We start from the raw sequence: 17,390 nt of genomic DNA on the forward strand, positions 1-17,390 counted from the left end.
TGCTCATCTCTCCTACATCCAGGGCATGCGCTCTCTCCTCCCTCTGCTTCCTCCAGGTCTCTCTTCATCCAGTCCTCCTCTTCCATACCCCTTAGAGCTATTTAACCACTTAGCAGGAACCAGCCACAGCTGCACCTTATCCACATCAGCCAACCTACCACCCCTGAAGCCAGCCCACAGCTGTTTATTATCAATGTTAAGTAACCCAGCTTCATTCCTCTACAATTCCCCTACAACCACCAACTTTGAAAATGGTAAGGAGGTACCAAGCCAACACTTGCAACTGTCTCCTCTGCAGGAACTACATGATGATTGACTGGGAGACCGGACAGCTTTCAGCATTTACAGATGCTTATGCCTCATCCACTGCCATATTTCTGGATCCTTGGAAGCACAACCAAATTATTCCGTTTGGAAACACAGCAGTTCAAAGTATTACCTCCACCAACTCATCCACTAAGCAGGTCACCTTAGTTCTCACACACTCTACATCTACAATAGTAGCACGACATCTCTGTGACAGCAACAGCAGAAAGCATTAAGGGAAGATGGTTCATGCAGACACAGCCAAGTTATTACATGCATTAGCTAATTAGTACTGAATAGACATGGTTCTAGCTCCAAACACAGGCACACTGCAGAAGAACAGGCCATTTGGAACAAAGAACTTCATTTGGAGTCCATATGAATTCTGAACTGATGCCTCATCCTATTAATCAAGGCTTGAAGAGCTCAAAACACAATTCAGAATGACAGCCTCCACAATTGTTTAGAGACCAGATTTTCTTTGCAGTTCTCATTAAAGCCTGCATTGCTGCCAATAATCTGGATTCACGTATGGAAGAAAACCACACTTTAGTTACTACACAGCCTTTATCAACAGAAATGCAATACAGAACAATTAAAATTTCATCCTAAGCCATCAAACCACATCAGTGTGTTTTACTGTTACTGGTTGCTAAGTACCTCCTGTAGTTTTTATCTGGCAGAGTATTTCAGGCAAACCTCTACTCTCTGACTATTACTCTCAACTATTTTAAAGTGTATTTAAATTTGCAGCCTCTGAAATAAGGGGAGATCAGATCCAAGTTTATTTTTTGCAGGTTCTGCTTTTCATGGCCAACTCCTCACCAGGAGGACCACCATGCCTGCGCCCTGTCCCACCACACAAACATGGCACATGTCCTCTGCTCATGCAAAGTGGTTGAGGCCAGGCAGCCCCCATGTGCCTCTGCCCCCACTTTGGCCAGGGCTTCTCAGAGTGAGCAATGCCGGATGCTGCAAAGCCTGAATGTATCAGTTAATGTAGTCCTGGCACAGCAAATAGTAGATGGAAGTGCTCGCTGCCGATTCATCCTTCATGTTTTATTTATCCAAACTGTCTGGCTGTGTTACATCAGCGTGCAACTTTCAGCTGAACCAACAATCATTCCTACATCAACAGCAGACAGGTAGGAGAGATGCCTCTGATAAGTTGGTTAGCTGCTGAAACACGGGGAGTCAGCACTGATGCTCTGCCACATACACAAGAGAAAAGGGCACAAAGCCTCCTTTTTGGCGAGAAGCACCATTCAGGACCTCCTCACCATGACACTCAAATACCAGCAACGTCCTTATAATCTGTCAAATATTGTAAGCTGTTGGGAATGATTATTCTGATAGAGAGACGCTACAGACCATCTCTGTTATAAATCACCTATCTGAGGTGCATTAACTCTGCTAACTACAACATGTTCCTTGGGACAAACTGTTCCCAGTGTTTTGTTAAACCCAAAAGCAGCAAAACTTCCAACCCAAAGTATAGCAACACATCAATGTCCAGGCAACAGGACCTCTGCCTCCCAGATGAGAGCTCTAGGTCATGGCTACTAGGGAGGACTGAGGCTTTTTAACCCTCTGAGGTCCCCACTCAGGCAGCATTCACATCCCTGTGTGGCTGGAGAGAAAGAGAGAGGAGAGAAACCTCTTGCTGGGCTAACTGGGGACAAGCATGTTGCTCCCTGTAGGAGAGGAAAAGGCTGTTCCCCCACTGGTCTCCTCCTCCTCCCAGCCCATCAGCCCTCTTCCAGTCTTCCCAGAGGACCAGGAACACTGATCAGGTCTGTGTGCTCCCCAGGGGCTGGCAGACTGGCACCAGCATCTATCGGTCAGGTCTCTGCCTCACAAAAAGGCCCCTCACACACGTGAAGCCCACTGCCTCAAGCAGCACAAGCACACGTTCTGCCTGGCACGGGCAGAGTATGTGCTCAGGATGGGGACCAGCCAGCTTTGGGAAATCCACCCTCTGAGAAGACAGGGTGCTCTGGCTGCCCATCGCGTACAGCCACGGTGAGCCACAGAAGCACGGGCTCAATGCCAGCGCCCTAACACGGGCAGCACCGCCTGCAGGCTGCTGCCCAGGAGCTCTGCCAGAAGCACCTGGGGGTCTAACACAGGGCTTGAGACAACCCACACACGGGACACAGCGACGCATGCCACACCTCACACACCAGGCTGCTGTGCAGCCGGGACAGGCAGTCCTCCCCCCAGCGCTCCCTTTAATTCACTCATCAATATGAGGAAGGCATTCCCAAACTATGCCGAGCAAAGGATTAATGCCGAAAGCCCAACAGGCACTGACTGAGGGTATTCACACTGTCTCTGGTAGCCAGCAATTGCTACTACTGTAATTATTTCTGACAACCTTGCATTTCAGGTAGCCACAGACAAACTTAATACTCAAATCAACACAAATCTTTCTGTTTAATACCCTCCCTGCCTATTCTGGGGCTATTAATTCCTGTTACTGCAGTTACTCCAGGATGAAAAGCACAATTTTTGTCCATCCACCCCAGGAAGCAGTATTTCCCATAGCTCTGGAGCTTTATTTTAATCTGCAGGCAGGCAGGCAGGGAAGTGGATGGAATAAAGGTCAAATGCTGGAAACCGGCAGTCCCCGGCTTTCCTGTCAGGACCCATAATCAGCCTCTGAAGTCACAGTTGCTTTTCTGTTCCCATCGTTGGTGAAAGCACAAGTACAAAATGCTATCTCCATACCCTGACAACTGAGTCACTGTGAATATCTAAAACATGACAAAAAGCAGGATTACCCACTAGATGGAGTGCATTCATTGTAGAATTAAATAGTTCCTCCAGAAAATAGGAAGTTTTCACAGTAGCCTCAACAAAAAACAAAGTAGAAGGCATCGGGTTCTCACTGCACATGGTCTTGTCTCCTCCACAGAAGATGCGGGCAGACAACTACCACTAATCAGATATTAACTTGTGCTTAATAGCCATACTAGAAGATTACAAGAATACGGTAACATATGCACAACGTGGGCAAATTTTCAAGAATCAGCAAGAAAAACAAGAAAGAAAGAAAAGCTAATCCTACAAGAAAATATCTATAATGCTCCTGGATTCAGAAACTAACATTTCCTTCATCAACGCTACCTGCAGCATTTGCTTCTCTAGGTAATTAGAAATTCATCAGGATCATGAACATGCACCACCCACTGCTACAGCAGGAAACACTAGCATGACGGGGTTGCTGAAATGCAAGCATTCCCTTTTTTGCTGCTTTTATTGCAGATTTTGCCAGCAATTTCTTCCAACAAAGAACACAGACAAAATGCAAATATCCTGCCATTGCAGTTTGCCTCCTGGCTCACCCAAACTCCGTGAAATGCCTGCTTGAATTATAATTGGCTCCATAAAATGAATCATCTTATGGGTAAAAGCATACCAGGCACAGATGCAAATCATACAGACACTCAGCAAACGGACTTACATTTTCTTTTGAAAATGATCTTGTGAAGCACAGGTATCGTGTGACCTTGGATTTAAATAAGCCATCTTTCCAGAGGTCAGCATCCAAGCCATCTGCTGTTTGTGCAACCTAGAAAGAAGAGACAGAGGGAGAGAGGAGACATGTGAGCCAAGATAAAGTTAATATATGTGCAGTACTTCTTCCTCAGACCTCTTCTAATTAACAGTAGCCCGAACTCTCACAGCATCTCATTAGTTTCTGCACGAGGTATAGTGCAAAGAACTTTCAAGAGGAGGTATAAAAAGAAGTTCTAAAAACCAGTGTCTCTCGGGAGTCTGTTGATTAAAGATGCTCTGACAAAAGCTATTCTAATGAGGAAACAGCAACTTTGGTTACGGTCTCCAAACAATAGTTTAGGAAAGTCAGCATATCTAGGCTCTCATTACTGCCCTACACACTAGGGCAAGCTCTGAGGAGGGGTCCATGTAGAAAAAGCAAATGAACTGCCCAATCTCAGTATTATTTTCACAGAAATGCCATCTAGGAATTCTGGCTGCCAGGCCAAAAAGCTGCTTCCTTTTTGGAAGGAAGGCTGGGGAAAGCCCTGGTCACTCAAGGCTTTTAGCAGCAGTGCCACATGCAAGGATGCACTCTGTAAACTTCCCTCTCCAATGTAACCATGCGTCCATGGCAAAGGAAATGGACCCCAGGCCCTCCACTAAAGCGAGAGGCATGTGCAGGAAGAGAAAAGCAGGGAAAGATCTTGCCTTTGAGCTGACTCAAGGAATGGGCATGAGGCAGCACCATGCCCAGGGAAAGGGCTCTGCTCCTTCAGCAGCCAGGCACTCACCCTGCATGGCGTAAGCTGTTGAGAGCCCCTGCCCCAAAAGGTTTGTTGTCAATTAAGAGAGGAGACAAGAAGGCAAATGCAAAGAGAAGGGTAGCAGAAGTAAGATCACCCCACCAGACTAATGCCTGACTGACAGCTCCCAACAGTAGACTCTTCGCATGGTCTGAAGATACACAGAGGCACAGCTGAACTTCTGCCTAATGCCTCTCAGATGGGGGCAAACTGCTCCGCTGTGGCTCTTCCAAGTCTAATCTTACTGAGTTAAGACCTTGGCCCCAGAGCAGCCTGATAACAAAGAGCTGACATTTGTTGTTACTGTTTGCACCCATGTTTTGTCAAGCAGAGATTCTGCGCAGGGTGCAGGAAGCAAGAGATGTGTGCTGACAAGACCCTCGAATTACCCAAAGTGCGGGAGAAAAAAAGCGTGTTTATTGTCTGCTCAAAGGGAGCAAAGTGCATTGGCTGCTCTTCACATTTTGGCAACTGCTGTTCACAAGTGCCTGCTCAGCTCGAGCCCTTGTACAACACACACAGCTTCTGCAAAGAAACATGCATCATTTGTAAATAATAAAATTTCAGAACAGGATTTTGGTGGGATTTTTTTTGTTTATTATTCCTTGATTTCAACTCTTTCCTAAAGTGCTAGTTTGGGAATATATAAAATCCACATGCACCTCCCTCCCCTGTGGGAAAGTCAGTCCTGGTGAAAAGAAATAAAAAAAAAAAAGAAAACAGACAGCTTAGAAAAACTGTTGGCATATAGAGAAATGTAGCTTTAACCCCAGCCCTTGTTAGAAATGGTTTGAGGGACTACAACCAGATTTATACATTCTGTTAATTAATATGGTTCGAGTTTGGTTGCAGTTTTTCTTGTGTCAGCCAGTTTGTTTCCCACATTAAAGATGCTCAAAACAGGCAGCAAAAGACCCAGCCTGCAACTGTAAAACCGGTGCTATACAAGTTGCTGTCAAACGTGTTTTTTGTCAGACCTCTGTAAGCTTTAGGGACTTCACATTGCCTACAACGATACCAAACAATTTTTGAGGTGGAAGTACATCACTTCAGTTGATACCAGTCTCTACAACTCACTGCCCAGGGCACAGCTGGCTGAGAGCCCTGATGGGCCCCTGCACTGGCGGGCTGGCACTGCTGCCCCTCTGGAGAAGCCTGGCACTGTTACACTGCAACTTGGTGATAAAAAACACCCAAACCTCTGACCCACACCACAGCCCCTTCCAGCAGCAACCTTGTCGCTCTAACCCATCAAATATCTACTAGAAAGATCCAAGCTGGTTCTGCAGGGAGCCACGGGGCAGGGCGCTGACCCCCCTCCTGCCAGGCACAGCAGCACTGGCTGACCTCGCACTCCCCCGCCTGACGGCCGGGCAGCCTGGGCACCACGCAGCACCGGCAGCTGGCGGTGGGACCGGGCCCTTGCCTCCTGGGAGCCAGCAGTGCCAGGCCTGGCCCACAGCACTGCCTCTTGGGGACAGGGTCCCTGCTGAGCAGCCGCTCGGGCCCCTCTGATGCTCCTCCACCCAGCTGAGCTGCCAGAGGCTGCACGGCTGCCTGCCCCGGCAGCACCAGGCAGGCTGTGCCTGCCGTGCCACCTGTGGAGCCTTGCAGGAGGACACCAGCAGCAGAGCAAAAAGCAGCTGGGGGTGAGAGCTAGTCAGCCCCAGGGCCCCACAGGAATGATGGCAAAACCATTTCTGCTTCTGTCAAAATGTAACAGTCACAGGCAACATCCCAAACAATTAACCCTGAGCGCTCTGCCTCCGCATCATCCTGCTGAAGACTTTTTCCAAGCCTGCAGAATGCAAGCATGCATTAACTTGTCAGAAAACCTATGGGGAAAGAAAACAGAGCAATATAAACAGGAATCTTCTTACATCATCTGCTGGGCTCCTGCAGGCAAGGAGGATCCCCACCACCTCTTGAAGCAGAGCTCTGCCTGAGCCGCGCTGCTTCACGATGGCAGTGTACCCTCAGTGGGGCAACATGGGAAGGGAGATGACTGGAGAGGCCCAGGCAGACCTGCCCAGCAGGATGGGCACTGTGCAGCCCCAGCTCACCCTGTCCTCTGCTTAGCTAAGAGGTGCGGAACATGCAGGACTGAGGACACGACACTCCAGGCACAAAGAACGGTCCTTCTCACAGAGCTGGGGGAAGACACTCCTCAAGCATGTGTTACAAAACAGACTGACTTGATGGAGTGACACCCAGTGTGGAAGGTGTTCCCCAGCCAACCCCTCCAAGTGCTGGTTGCTCTACCTGCTGCCCAGCAGTCAGTATGGAGTTACTGCTACCACTGGGCAGGCCTTTGGCAAACAGGCCCACCAAACTGCCTGCCCCACCAGTGGGTGCAGGGCCGCCCCTGCTCCAGCACAGCCACAGGTTAGCAGCCTGCTCAGGTTCCCACCCCAGAGCAAACCCCACTGTGGAGCTGGCGTCCAGCCCGCAGCAAGGAAGGTGGCTGCTGGGAACCACACCTCTCCACCCCCAGGCTCCCAGCCTCCCACCTCTCCTCCCCCTCCTCCCCACCCAGACACTCAGTCTTGCCAGTTTGGGCAGATTTTCAGGAATCTAAGTTCAGATGCACTATGTACATTCTGACAACGTAAATCTTTGGTCCTTCAGCTGTTAAATAGACCTGGCTAGTCATTACAAGCATCAGTAGCTGTTTTCTAGGCAGACACAAAGGCAATGGAGATTTCCGAGTAATTAAAAAATTACTGAGGGTAAGAGACCTCTGGCCCATTCACCAGCATTCCCCCAGTTCTGGTATCACAGGCTCTGCTGCAGTGTCACCTCCAGCCGGGGGGTGTGCTGAACCCAGAGGGCTCCATGCAAACCTGGAAAACGGACCAGGACATCCCCTGGGCTTTTAACTTACACCTGGGCTGAAAGCACCTATGCCTCTGCTTGTTTTGTTTTAAAAAGGAGCAAAGGGAAAAGGAAGGAAAAGAATATGGCAATGGTTGTTTATGGGAGAAAGGACACAAATGAAAGGGAAACTAGGTAAAGCCTGTAACATAGCTGTCTCAGAGAGAGAGAACTGGGTACTGCACAGTCACATAACTCAAAACCACCAGTGAAAACTACACAATGTCAAATTCATCACTAACATGAGGAAATAGTTTCCCATGCAACTGTGAATCCACCTGAGGAACTGAATGCTGCAGGATGCTGTAGCAAAAGGCAAAGCGACCAGGGGACTACAACATCCCAAGATAAACCAGTGTTAGCGCTTCCCAAAAGATGTAAGCGGTTCTCCTTTTCAGGGTGCAATCCAAATCTCTTTAACTATTAGGGCTTTAGGGAGTACACTCCTAGGATGGAGCTGTCACAGCTGCCTTCATCAAGGCTTTACACCCTGAAGCAACAATCACCTATTGGTGTCTTATTAGGGAAATTGCATATCTGGAGAAACACAGAGCCTGAGACCGCCCAACTCTGCACGTTGCCCACGTCTCGGAACATGACTCTCCCTGCTGCACTGAGAAGTGCACTTCTGCATGCTCTGCTTCATGCCTTCAGATAGTTCAGTGGGTCCCAGAGAGGTCATGGGGAAGTGGCAACCCCACATACCACACACTGCTCCAGAGTCCTGACTCACGCAGAGGAGCCACCTTCCCAGACATTCAGACAAGAAAAGCACATCCCTATGTGCCACGGCCCCATAGGTTTAAGTACCAGGACATCCTGTCACATGAAGGTGGCACCCAGAGTGGCCTCATCGCAGCAGGTGCTGTGCAGCGGAAAGGCCACAGACTGTGGCTTGCAGCACCCCGGCACCGAGCCGGACCGCTGATCTGCCATACATAAGGCTGAAGCAGGAGCTGCGTGGAAGCCACGCTTAGGGCAGGACAACTGCAGACAGCAGGCACTGCCCCATAGCCTGGCAGCAGGGACTGCTGGCCCCAGGGTCAGAGAAGAGCTCCTTGTAAACAGAGAGGAAGGCAGAAGAACCAGAGGAAAGGCAGCCTCCTCTGTGCCCCCTAGAAGAGAGTGACCCACATTCACAAGCATTATTACAACACCATCATAATTGGATTAAGCCACAGGAAGACTCTTTTATCTTGTTTAAACTGCGTTAGCAGCAAAGCTCCCTGTTAAACCACAGACAGGCTATCTAGGGTGAGCACTCTCTCTGCCCAGTCATTTAGCCAGAATACAATTCTGTTACCACAACTCTCACATTGTCCCGTGCTCCTTTATCAGGGCAAGCAGCTAATTACACAGCCTGGCTCACACAGGGAATGAGCCCTCAGAAAAATGCAGTGAATGCAAAAGCTTTCCAGGTCTTTGAGGAACCTTTTCACAATTCCCTCCCTCATGTCCTTACTTCAACCTGAAGCCTTCACACTGAACAGGGTATGCAGCGGATCAGAGCTGAAAAGGTGTAAGCAAAGCCTCAAGTCAACTGGTTTCCACTCCTGACCACACAAGCTGTGCAACTCTGGAAACCCAAGGTGTGATGTAGCACAGTTGAAGCACGTACATGGAAAGGTGACTAGGGCCTAAATCTTTCCATAAAGAGCTCTGCAAGGTCAGTACTTTATGTTATTTCACTGTTTGGGACACTAATCCATGGGGAGAAAAGTCATGCTGTTGGTTACACAGCAACTAAGCCAAGGCACAAGCAGCTGCTGAACAGTGACCTCCCTCTACACACTCATATTCACCTCTGCTGTATCCAGCTGCCTTTTCCTGCTGCTCAGCCTCCTGCCAAAGTTTAGTTTAGAGGTCTGCATTCTGTCCATCAAAATCATCCTTGCAAAACTCTTTGCTTTCCATTCTGGAGCTTCTCATCATTACTGTGCAGTGCTGATATGTGGGATTAAACAGCTGATGCGGGATCCATTTATTCAGAGATATAATTTGTGCAATACTTAGGACTCCTTCAGGATGAATGTTACTAGGATTATTAAATTTGCATGCCATGGTGGCCAGCTGTTTCTGAAAACCCCTCACCCAGGTAATTATGCTCCTCTGGAGTGGCACAGATGAAGTAGCACGATTGCACCCACAAACCTCCACTGAGGGAAAGCACTACGTGCTGTGGGCTGAGTGGTGGGCAGCTGGATATCAAATTGCTTCTTAAAGCACACATCTGAAGGCAAGTGCCCTCTGGAAGAGATGCTGTTCCCAGCAAAGTAAAGCCTCATTAGTGCAGAATCAAAGCTTTAGCAACAGCAGCTGAAATAGCTCTACTTACTACGTCATAACCTGTCGGTGCTCGATTCCGGGATGCAACCACACCAACACCCGTGATGGGATCCATCGGCAAGTCGGGCAAGGCATCTGAGAGGTCTCGCACTTCAGGCATTATGGACTGATCCTGAAAGAAAGGAGCAGAATTAAAGGGCTGCTCGGCAGCACACCACCAGCAGAAGACAGAGAGCACCCAGAGTCTGCATGCATGCCACAGTGCCTGTGCTGACACACCACAGACTACCAAGTTAAACACAGTATTAGGCCAGACACACCTTCTGCAGTTTCATTTGCTTTTGATAAGAGGGTACATTTGTGCAATGCCCAACAGGCTTGGAATTTGGGCCAGCAGCCTCTTCTGAGATTAATTTTGTTGTTTCTAGGATACTCAGCATGGGCTGGTCTCCATCTAGCAATGATGGGAAAACCCAAGCTCAATTCCCTTCCCTCCCAGAGAGCAAATTTCATCCCTGAGTCAGGCTGGTTGAAGCAGCTCTGTCATTTTAAACAGAAAGAAATCTGCTCCTAATGGCTTCACTGGGAGGTTCCCCATCCACTATGGGTGTTAGACACATGGGGGGGGTTCCCCTACAAGTCTTCGGTCCCATTGCACCCTCCTGAACCAAACCATTTTCATGTAGCAGCACAGATGTATCTGGCGCTGTATGCAAAATCACGCTTGCTGCAGAGAGCCTCAACACCAGGGGAACACAGATGAAGCAGCACAGGATGGTCTGATGCAAAGCAGACAGAGGCCTTGGTGAGGGCCTGAGCATCTTCCAGGCGAGGGGAGACATCACTGAGTACTTCATGGGAGGGAGATATGCGGAGGGGGATAGAAGCGGGTAAGACCAACCAATTCCGGAGAGATGCTGTTGCAGGAAGCACGAGGAAAGGACAAGAGAGCTGCTGAAACAACTCGCTGAGGAGGAGGAGGAGGAAAGGTGCACTGCCTCAGCACGTGATCTCCTGCAGAGGCAGCCAGTCAGGGCAAGTCTTCTCTGGCTTTCAGGCAGGAATGCCCCAGGAAACCACCCCCCACGAACCCAGAGATAAAAGGGCAGTGCTCTGTGTAAACAAGCATCACTGCTGAGCAGCCAGACAAGCCGTGAACCAGAGCTACCTAATTCAATTCCCTCCTCAGAGCAATTAAACCCCAGCATTTCTAGGCCATGTAGATGGCTGGTTACTTACTGCTTCTAGAAAAGGCAGAGGTGAGTGCTGGTGCCAGTGGGACCTGGGTTTACACTTCACAATGCCCAGTCTGAACAAACACCGTGCTGCAGGCAACAAGAAAGAGCAAGTCTGGGCCCTATGTAAATAATAATAATGTCACATGAACAGCCAGACTACCTGAGGAGTCCAGAACAGAAAATAGCAATCAGTAATGGTGAAAACACTATTGATGATGAGCCAAACCCAGGAGAGCTCTGCTTTGGTACCTAGACAAGCATCCAGACCCACTTTGCTTCCTATGCAGTCTAAGCCTCCAAAGCACAACTAGAAGTGCACCCTGAGCCATAGGGGCTCACTGTTCTCAGGACCCTGCTGCAGGAACACTGGTGGCACCCGGCACAGCCCAGACAGACCCCGCGCCCCTGCCTGCACTGCTCTACCAGCTCATCCAGATGCCTCCCAAATAATCCAGAACCCATTGCCTAAACGTGCAGTACCAAGCAAAAATAATGTGAATTTAACAAAGAACTTACAATCTGTTCTTCATACAGACGCACGTTTTCTGAAACCTTTCCAAGTCACTCTCAATAACATGATGACTTGTTATTACACATTGGGAGGAGCTGGACGATAATGAAAACTGATATGAGCTTCTCTTAGGCCATTTTGAACTCAAATCCAGGTAAGTGATGATAATCCCCAGCACGCTAAAAAACACTGCGCGGCAGGTCCCAGCAAGGCTGCAGCTGCACCGTGGGGAAGCAGATCTGCTCCCCCAGCGCCTCTGGCCTCCACCAAACCTGCCCCGACGAAGAACTGGTTTGCTCCACAGAGGTGGGGGAGCTGGGTCAGCTGGAACAGTACTGACACCTCACCTCAGGAGGGGAAGCAGAGGGGCTGTGCCCTCTCAGGCCCTGGGAGAGCCCAGGCGGGCAGGAAGCCCCTGGCGCTCCCTCCTCCTCCTCGGCAGCAATGACGGGGCTAGGGACCCACACTGGAAGCTGTTGCAGGGGGGCCTAGCTGCCCCGGCAGGAACCCCAGCAGCAGGGTCAGCCTGGGAGAGGCTGAGGACAGGTCCCTGGGGGTCCCCCGCACCACTGCAGGAGAGGAGAGGGGTGGGTGCCTCTAGGCAGACCCCTCACCCTGGCGGCACCCCATCCTCAGCGGGAGGAAAAAGGGCACCTTTGTCGTCGGAGCCGTTTGCAGTCCCTCTCAGCGCAGCAGGGGGAGGGGAAACAGCATCAGTCTTCACTTTGTGCTGGCTCACACAAAGCCCCTCTATGGCGGTGGTGGCGGCTAAGCACGGAGAACAGGGTTTTCCGCCTGGAGAGGGCGGGAGGCGGAAGCCACGGGGTGAGATATGATGCAGCACCGGCGCAGGGCCCAGAGCAGCACCCCACTACAGCCAGGACCAAGCTGAGCTCCCTGCGCCCGCCATCACCGCAGAGTGCCCAGTAAGCCTGGCACCTTCCTCAGCCAGACCCTCGGAGCACAGCCTGTGCCTGCAGCCAGCAGGGATCAGTGGGCAGGCGGCACATCAATCCAGAAAACAAACTCTGGGTCTCTGATCCGCATGGTGCACCCTGTTCCACAGTGGGAAGGCTTGGGTCAGCCTGTGCCTGGCCACCACAGCATGGCAAGGCTCTGTCGTGCCAGACCAGCCACTCAGGGCAGCTTCCTGCTGTGCGGATGGCACTGAGGATGCATCTGGAACAGATATGGAGCAGCAGCAATTCGTTTGCACACTCAGATAAATATTTTTGTGAACTCTGCGCAGGTCAGAGGGGAGTCTCTGGCTGGGCAATCATACAGATGATTAGTTACATTGCACTTCTCCCCCAGGGTGTCTGCAAAGTTTGGTTTTTTCTATTGTGCCTTTGAACTTAAAAAATAAAAAAACAAACAGTGAAAGAACAGATTAAATTAAGGAGCAGGATTCTATAAATACTCCTATTAGACAGCTTGTTATTTTAATTAGATTCTCTTTAAACAACTTGAGTTTCACCTACATGCCCACCTAACATCATGGTGGCTGAGAACTCAAACCAGCTGACCAGGAGATGGCCTTTCACCATCCTGTGCTAAACTGTGTTTGCCGAGCCCTGCCGAAGGGCCTGTGCCGCTCCACCCACTGCAGGTTTATTCTGGGAACAGCCCAAAAAAGTTAGAAGAACATTTTTTCCCATTAGCTAGGAGCATGCTCCCTGGAGGCCATTCTCAACTGCAGGGCCACATCCAGCCCCCAGCATGCCCGGGCTGCTAAGGGAAGCCGGATGCGGCCCCGGGGCAGGAAGAAGCTTCAGAACCCCATGGGCCCGCTCAGACAAAGCCAGCGGGGAGAAGGACAAAGCCAGCAGGGAGAGGACGTGCCTCCACCAGAGAAAGTCACCATGCATCCTGCCAGCACCAGTCCCGAGCAGCGCACGGCAGAGCGGGATGGGATGGCTGCAGGACAAGACACAGAAAACAGGCTCCTGGCACGCAGCTGCCACGCTGCTGGCTTTATCCCAAATGCTTCCCACCCCCTCGAACTGGCCATGCTGCCAGGCAGGAGGGATGAGTGTCCCAGGCATCTTGATGCCTGGAGCTGCAGGAGAGGCCTTCAGGGACTCTGCCAGCCTCTGCCACAGCCTTCTCCCCTATCTCAGCCAAGGCCCTGCTTTACCACCTTTGCTCCCTCCTGCCCAGGGTTTGGGGGACCACTTGCTCTGTGTGGTACCAGTCCAGGCATGGCCTGGCCGACCCCACCAGGTACCTCTGCAGGCGCACAGCACAGACCCCAACCCGCTCCCTCAGCGGCACAGCAAGGCCCCCTCCTTCAGCCCAGCAGAGATGGCTCTGCGGGCTGCAGCCCAGAGAGGAGATAGCAGTGACTAGAGTTGGGGTGCCCTGCAGCAGGCAGGCTCCAGGCAGAGCTGCCGATCAGGATTCTAGAAGTCTTTGCACTGGGGAGTTTGAGGCCAGGGGGCTGATGGCCTTTTACACAAACCAGAGCAAGTGGCACTCTGTCCTGTCCTGCCACCCCTGGCTGCAGAGGCTGCCAGCCTTCAGGGCATGCCACCAGGAACGGGCAGGGGAGATGAGCAGAGGAAATGCAGGCAGCAGTCAGAAAGCCACACACATACAGCCCAGCTGGGGTCTCAGTTTGATCCATTATCACACAACACTCACTGGTGCTCCGCTCTGGGTCCTCCTGCTGCAAAGTACCTACTCTCAACACACACCCCAGGTCTGCTTCCTAGGAGATGTCTAACACAGGGGCTGTGTTGCCCTGGCAGTGCGAAGCCCACCTGCCAACTGGCAGTGTGGCTCCAGGCAGCTACCTCAGCACCATGAACCTCACACCCTGTGGAGACGGCAAAGCTGAGGGCAACCCATCACTCCGGAGGGTGCCATCTTGCAGCCCACACATCTCCCCTTCTCCCAGCATCCTCGGGATTGTCTATGTCCTTTTCACTCGCTCCCACCCATTTTCCTGCTAGCTCATGTCTGCTTTTATTAGTTTACCCTAGGCATACTTTTCTGCTGGCTTCACTGTCGGCTTCAAGTGTGCCACTGAGGTGACTGCTATATATGCATCCCAGCCAAAGCCCAGCAGTGTGTGTGGTCAAAGGAATACATTTTCAGAAATTAATGTATTCTTGTGAGTTCATAGAGCATTTTTCCCTCTCAGTGCTCCTTTCCCACAAGTTAGGCAAGTTCAAGGGCTGGTGGGTACATGATCACATCAGACCCAATGATGTATTTGCTACAGAAGCATCATGCTGCCAGCAAAGCGGGTCAAGTTCTGAAGTTAAATAGCAAAGGACTTGTAGTTGAAGGAAGAAACAATAAGACCATTCTCTCTCCAAGCCCTGCACTTTGATATTGACTTGCTCTTCCCACAGACAGTAAAGTATGAGCTAAGGCAAAACAGGACAAAAATTATCAACTGCCTCGCTGAGTTCCTACACCCTGCAGGAAATAATCCTATCAAATCAAAGCAGGCACGTTACTAAAAACCTTGCTCACATGCTCGAGTTACTGCTCTATCATTTTGAAAAAGCAGCAGGTACTGCTAGCACAACGCAGGTTGCTTAGAAGTTACACTGACACGCTCCTCTGCACACACGGTCCTCCCACCGCATCCGGGAACAGGACACAGCCCCGGCCAATTTTCTATTTCTGTTGATGGAATGGGACATAGTTTCAATCAGAAAAACAGGAGACTGTGGCAGGACACAGGGTCAGGGCCCCGGAGGCCTCCATCACAAGCAGACAGAATTTCAGTTTCGCATTTCACCCCAAAGAAAGGTATGTCTGGAATCACCCCTTGCACCCAGGCTCTCATCTTCAAGACAGCTGCCCCATATCAGTTGTAAAATCTCTACATTTTTTGACTAAACTGGATGGAAACAGGAACTGAAATCACAGAACGTGCAAAACTGAGATCTTGTACTGCTTCACAGCACTTCTTACTATGGACACACATTTTTTTAGCACGTCCTATTTCAAACCAAAATAGGTTTCCATACATAGATGACCTTGCACCTGGGTAGCAAAATTTAAATGACATTCAGGTGTTATTTCTATCTTGGCACATGCATGAATGAGTCCCAGGGGTCTACAGGAACCCTTCAGCCTGGGATTCACTTTGTCAGAGCAGCATGGACTACAGGACTGAAGTGTTGTCTGTTTTATTTCACACCTCCTGAAGCTCAGCCTAAGCCTTTGTCCCAGCATGATGAGAAAATCTAGTGGGTAAGGCTAGCTCAGTTAACATTACAGGGATGACACTGCCAACCTGCCACATGATGCGCGGGCTCTGCTAAGGTATGTGTTAGCATGGTCTAACTCAGGTAAAATAGAACACATGATGGAGAAACCCAAGTTTTAGCCTGACCAGCTGAGCATCTGCTAAAGGCCAGCCTGTCTTGCTTCAGCTGAAGGGCTCTGCTTGTGGTACCACCACCACGCTGTGAGAACCCCAGCTCAGAAAAAGCACGGAAAATACTTCAGCTTGGTGGGTCTCGGAGAACCTCTCCAGAAACCGCAGCAGAAGGTCACAAGCCTTGGTAACGCAAGGCACGAGTACATAAGGCACAGGCTGCTCAGAACCACCGCTCAGGCCCGTGCTGCAAAGAGAGTGCCTGCGTTACCGCCTCCAGATACCCAGAAACCTGGCAACAGCCGAGAAACACGGGCACCAGCTGAACCCATGCTGTGAAACCCTGCAGCAAGAGACCATGTGAAACACCGGGGTTTTGTTACCCTCTCTAACCAGTCACTAGTAAAACGTGCAGTAATCTCCCGAGCAGGTCAAGGTCACCAGGGCTTCGCCAGACCGAAGCCGTCCCCACGGCGGGCACCCACCCAGCGGAGCCCAGCGGTCCCCCTCGGCGCGCAGCACTGCGAAGGCGCGGCCTCCCCGCGACGCACGGCCCCGCAGGCCCCCGCCCGGCCCTCCACCGCGCGCAGCCGGGCGCCCCGGGAGGGCTTTGCCCTGGCCCGCACGCCGGGGCCCTGCGGCCGCCCCGAGCCGGGTGCGGGGCCCGGCCCGCCCGCCTCCCCCGTCTCCCCCCTCGGCCGTGTGAGGCCGCCGCCGGGGGCCCACTCTCGCACCGCCCCGCCGCAGCCCCGAGCGCCCGCCGGGCCCGGCCCCCCGCCCGGGAGCGCCGCGGCTGCGCCAAGGGTTCCGCGGCGGGTTCGGGGACACTTAACTGTTGCCCGTGCGGCGGGCGGCGGGTCGCGACTCCCCCGTCGCAGGCAGAAGCAGCTCCTCATCGCCCGGCGAGGCCGGCGCGGCCCGGCGGGAGGAGCGGCGGTAGCGGGGGAGCGGCCTGCGGGCCCGGGCGGAGCGGGGCGGGGAGCGGCGTGCAGGCCGCGGCCCGGCCCCGCGCGGAGCCTTACCCGGCGGAGCGCGCCGTGCCGGGCCCGGGGAGCGGCGGGGCCGGGGCCGCAGCAGCACAGCGCAGCTCGGGCTCCCCGCGCCGCCGCCGCCGCCGCTGCGCAGGCCCCCGCCCACCCGCGGCCGGTCCGCGGTGCGCAGGGCCCAGAGCCCGCCCCGCCCCGGCGGCACCGCGACCCCGGCGGCACCCACCGCGAAGCGTCCTGCCCCACCGCGTGCTCGGGGCCACTGCCCCGGCCTCAGAAAATTAAACTTCACAGAAAAAAAACCCAGACCCGGCGATTCCCCTGCTGACCTCTGCCTGGGTAGAAACTTCGCCCCAGCTCCTGCTGGGTGGGGGTCTGCCCCGGCCTCCAGCTGTCTGCCTGAGCCTTTGGCAGGTGGGCAGCGCACACGGGGAAAACCAGCTAAACAATTGTAATTTGGTCAGTGTAACCTGAAACAACCTACACCCGGGAAATGGCAGCTGCTGTGGACTGACGGAGGACAAGTCGTGTCAAACCGAGCTA

At 52.2% G+C, this 17,390-nt stretch overlaps 1 protein-coding gene across 2 annotated transcripts in view; it reads right to left on the reverse strand.

The window, feature by feature from the left end:
* The window catches only part of MVB12B (multivesicular body subunit 12B), a 68,911-nt gene extending 51,907 nt beyond the window's left edge, over positions 1–17,004 (reverse strand). Inside the window, exons 1-4 of one of the 2 annotated variants that reach the window (XM_055719882.1) lie at positions 16,695–17,002; positions 11,013–11,130; positions 9,823–9,945; positions 3,773–3,880 (exon numbers count right to left, since the gene is read on the reverse strand). In XM_055719882.1, coding sequence (XP_055575857.1) covers positions 3,773–3,880; positions 9,823–9,933 — 219 coding nt within the window. In that variant the 5' untranslated portion in view covers positions 9,934–9,945; positions 11,013–11,130; positions 16,695–17,002. Of the gene's footprint in view, positions 1–3,772; positions 3,881–9,822; positions 9,946–11,012; positions 11,131–16,694 lie in introns of both variants that reach the window. The other variant, XM_055719881.1, reaches the window with a different exon arrangement.
* Positions 17,005–17,390: the final 386 nt, after the last annotated feature.

This window comes from Falco cherrug, chromosome 9, assembly GCF_023634085.1.
Source record: "Falco cherrug isolate bFalChe1 chromosome 9, bFalChe1.pri, whole genome shotgun sequence".
NCBI classification, from domain to species: Eukaryota; Metazoa; Chordata; class Aves; order Falconiformes; family Falconidae; genus Falco; species Falco cherrug.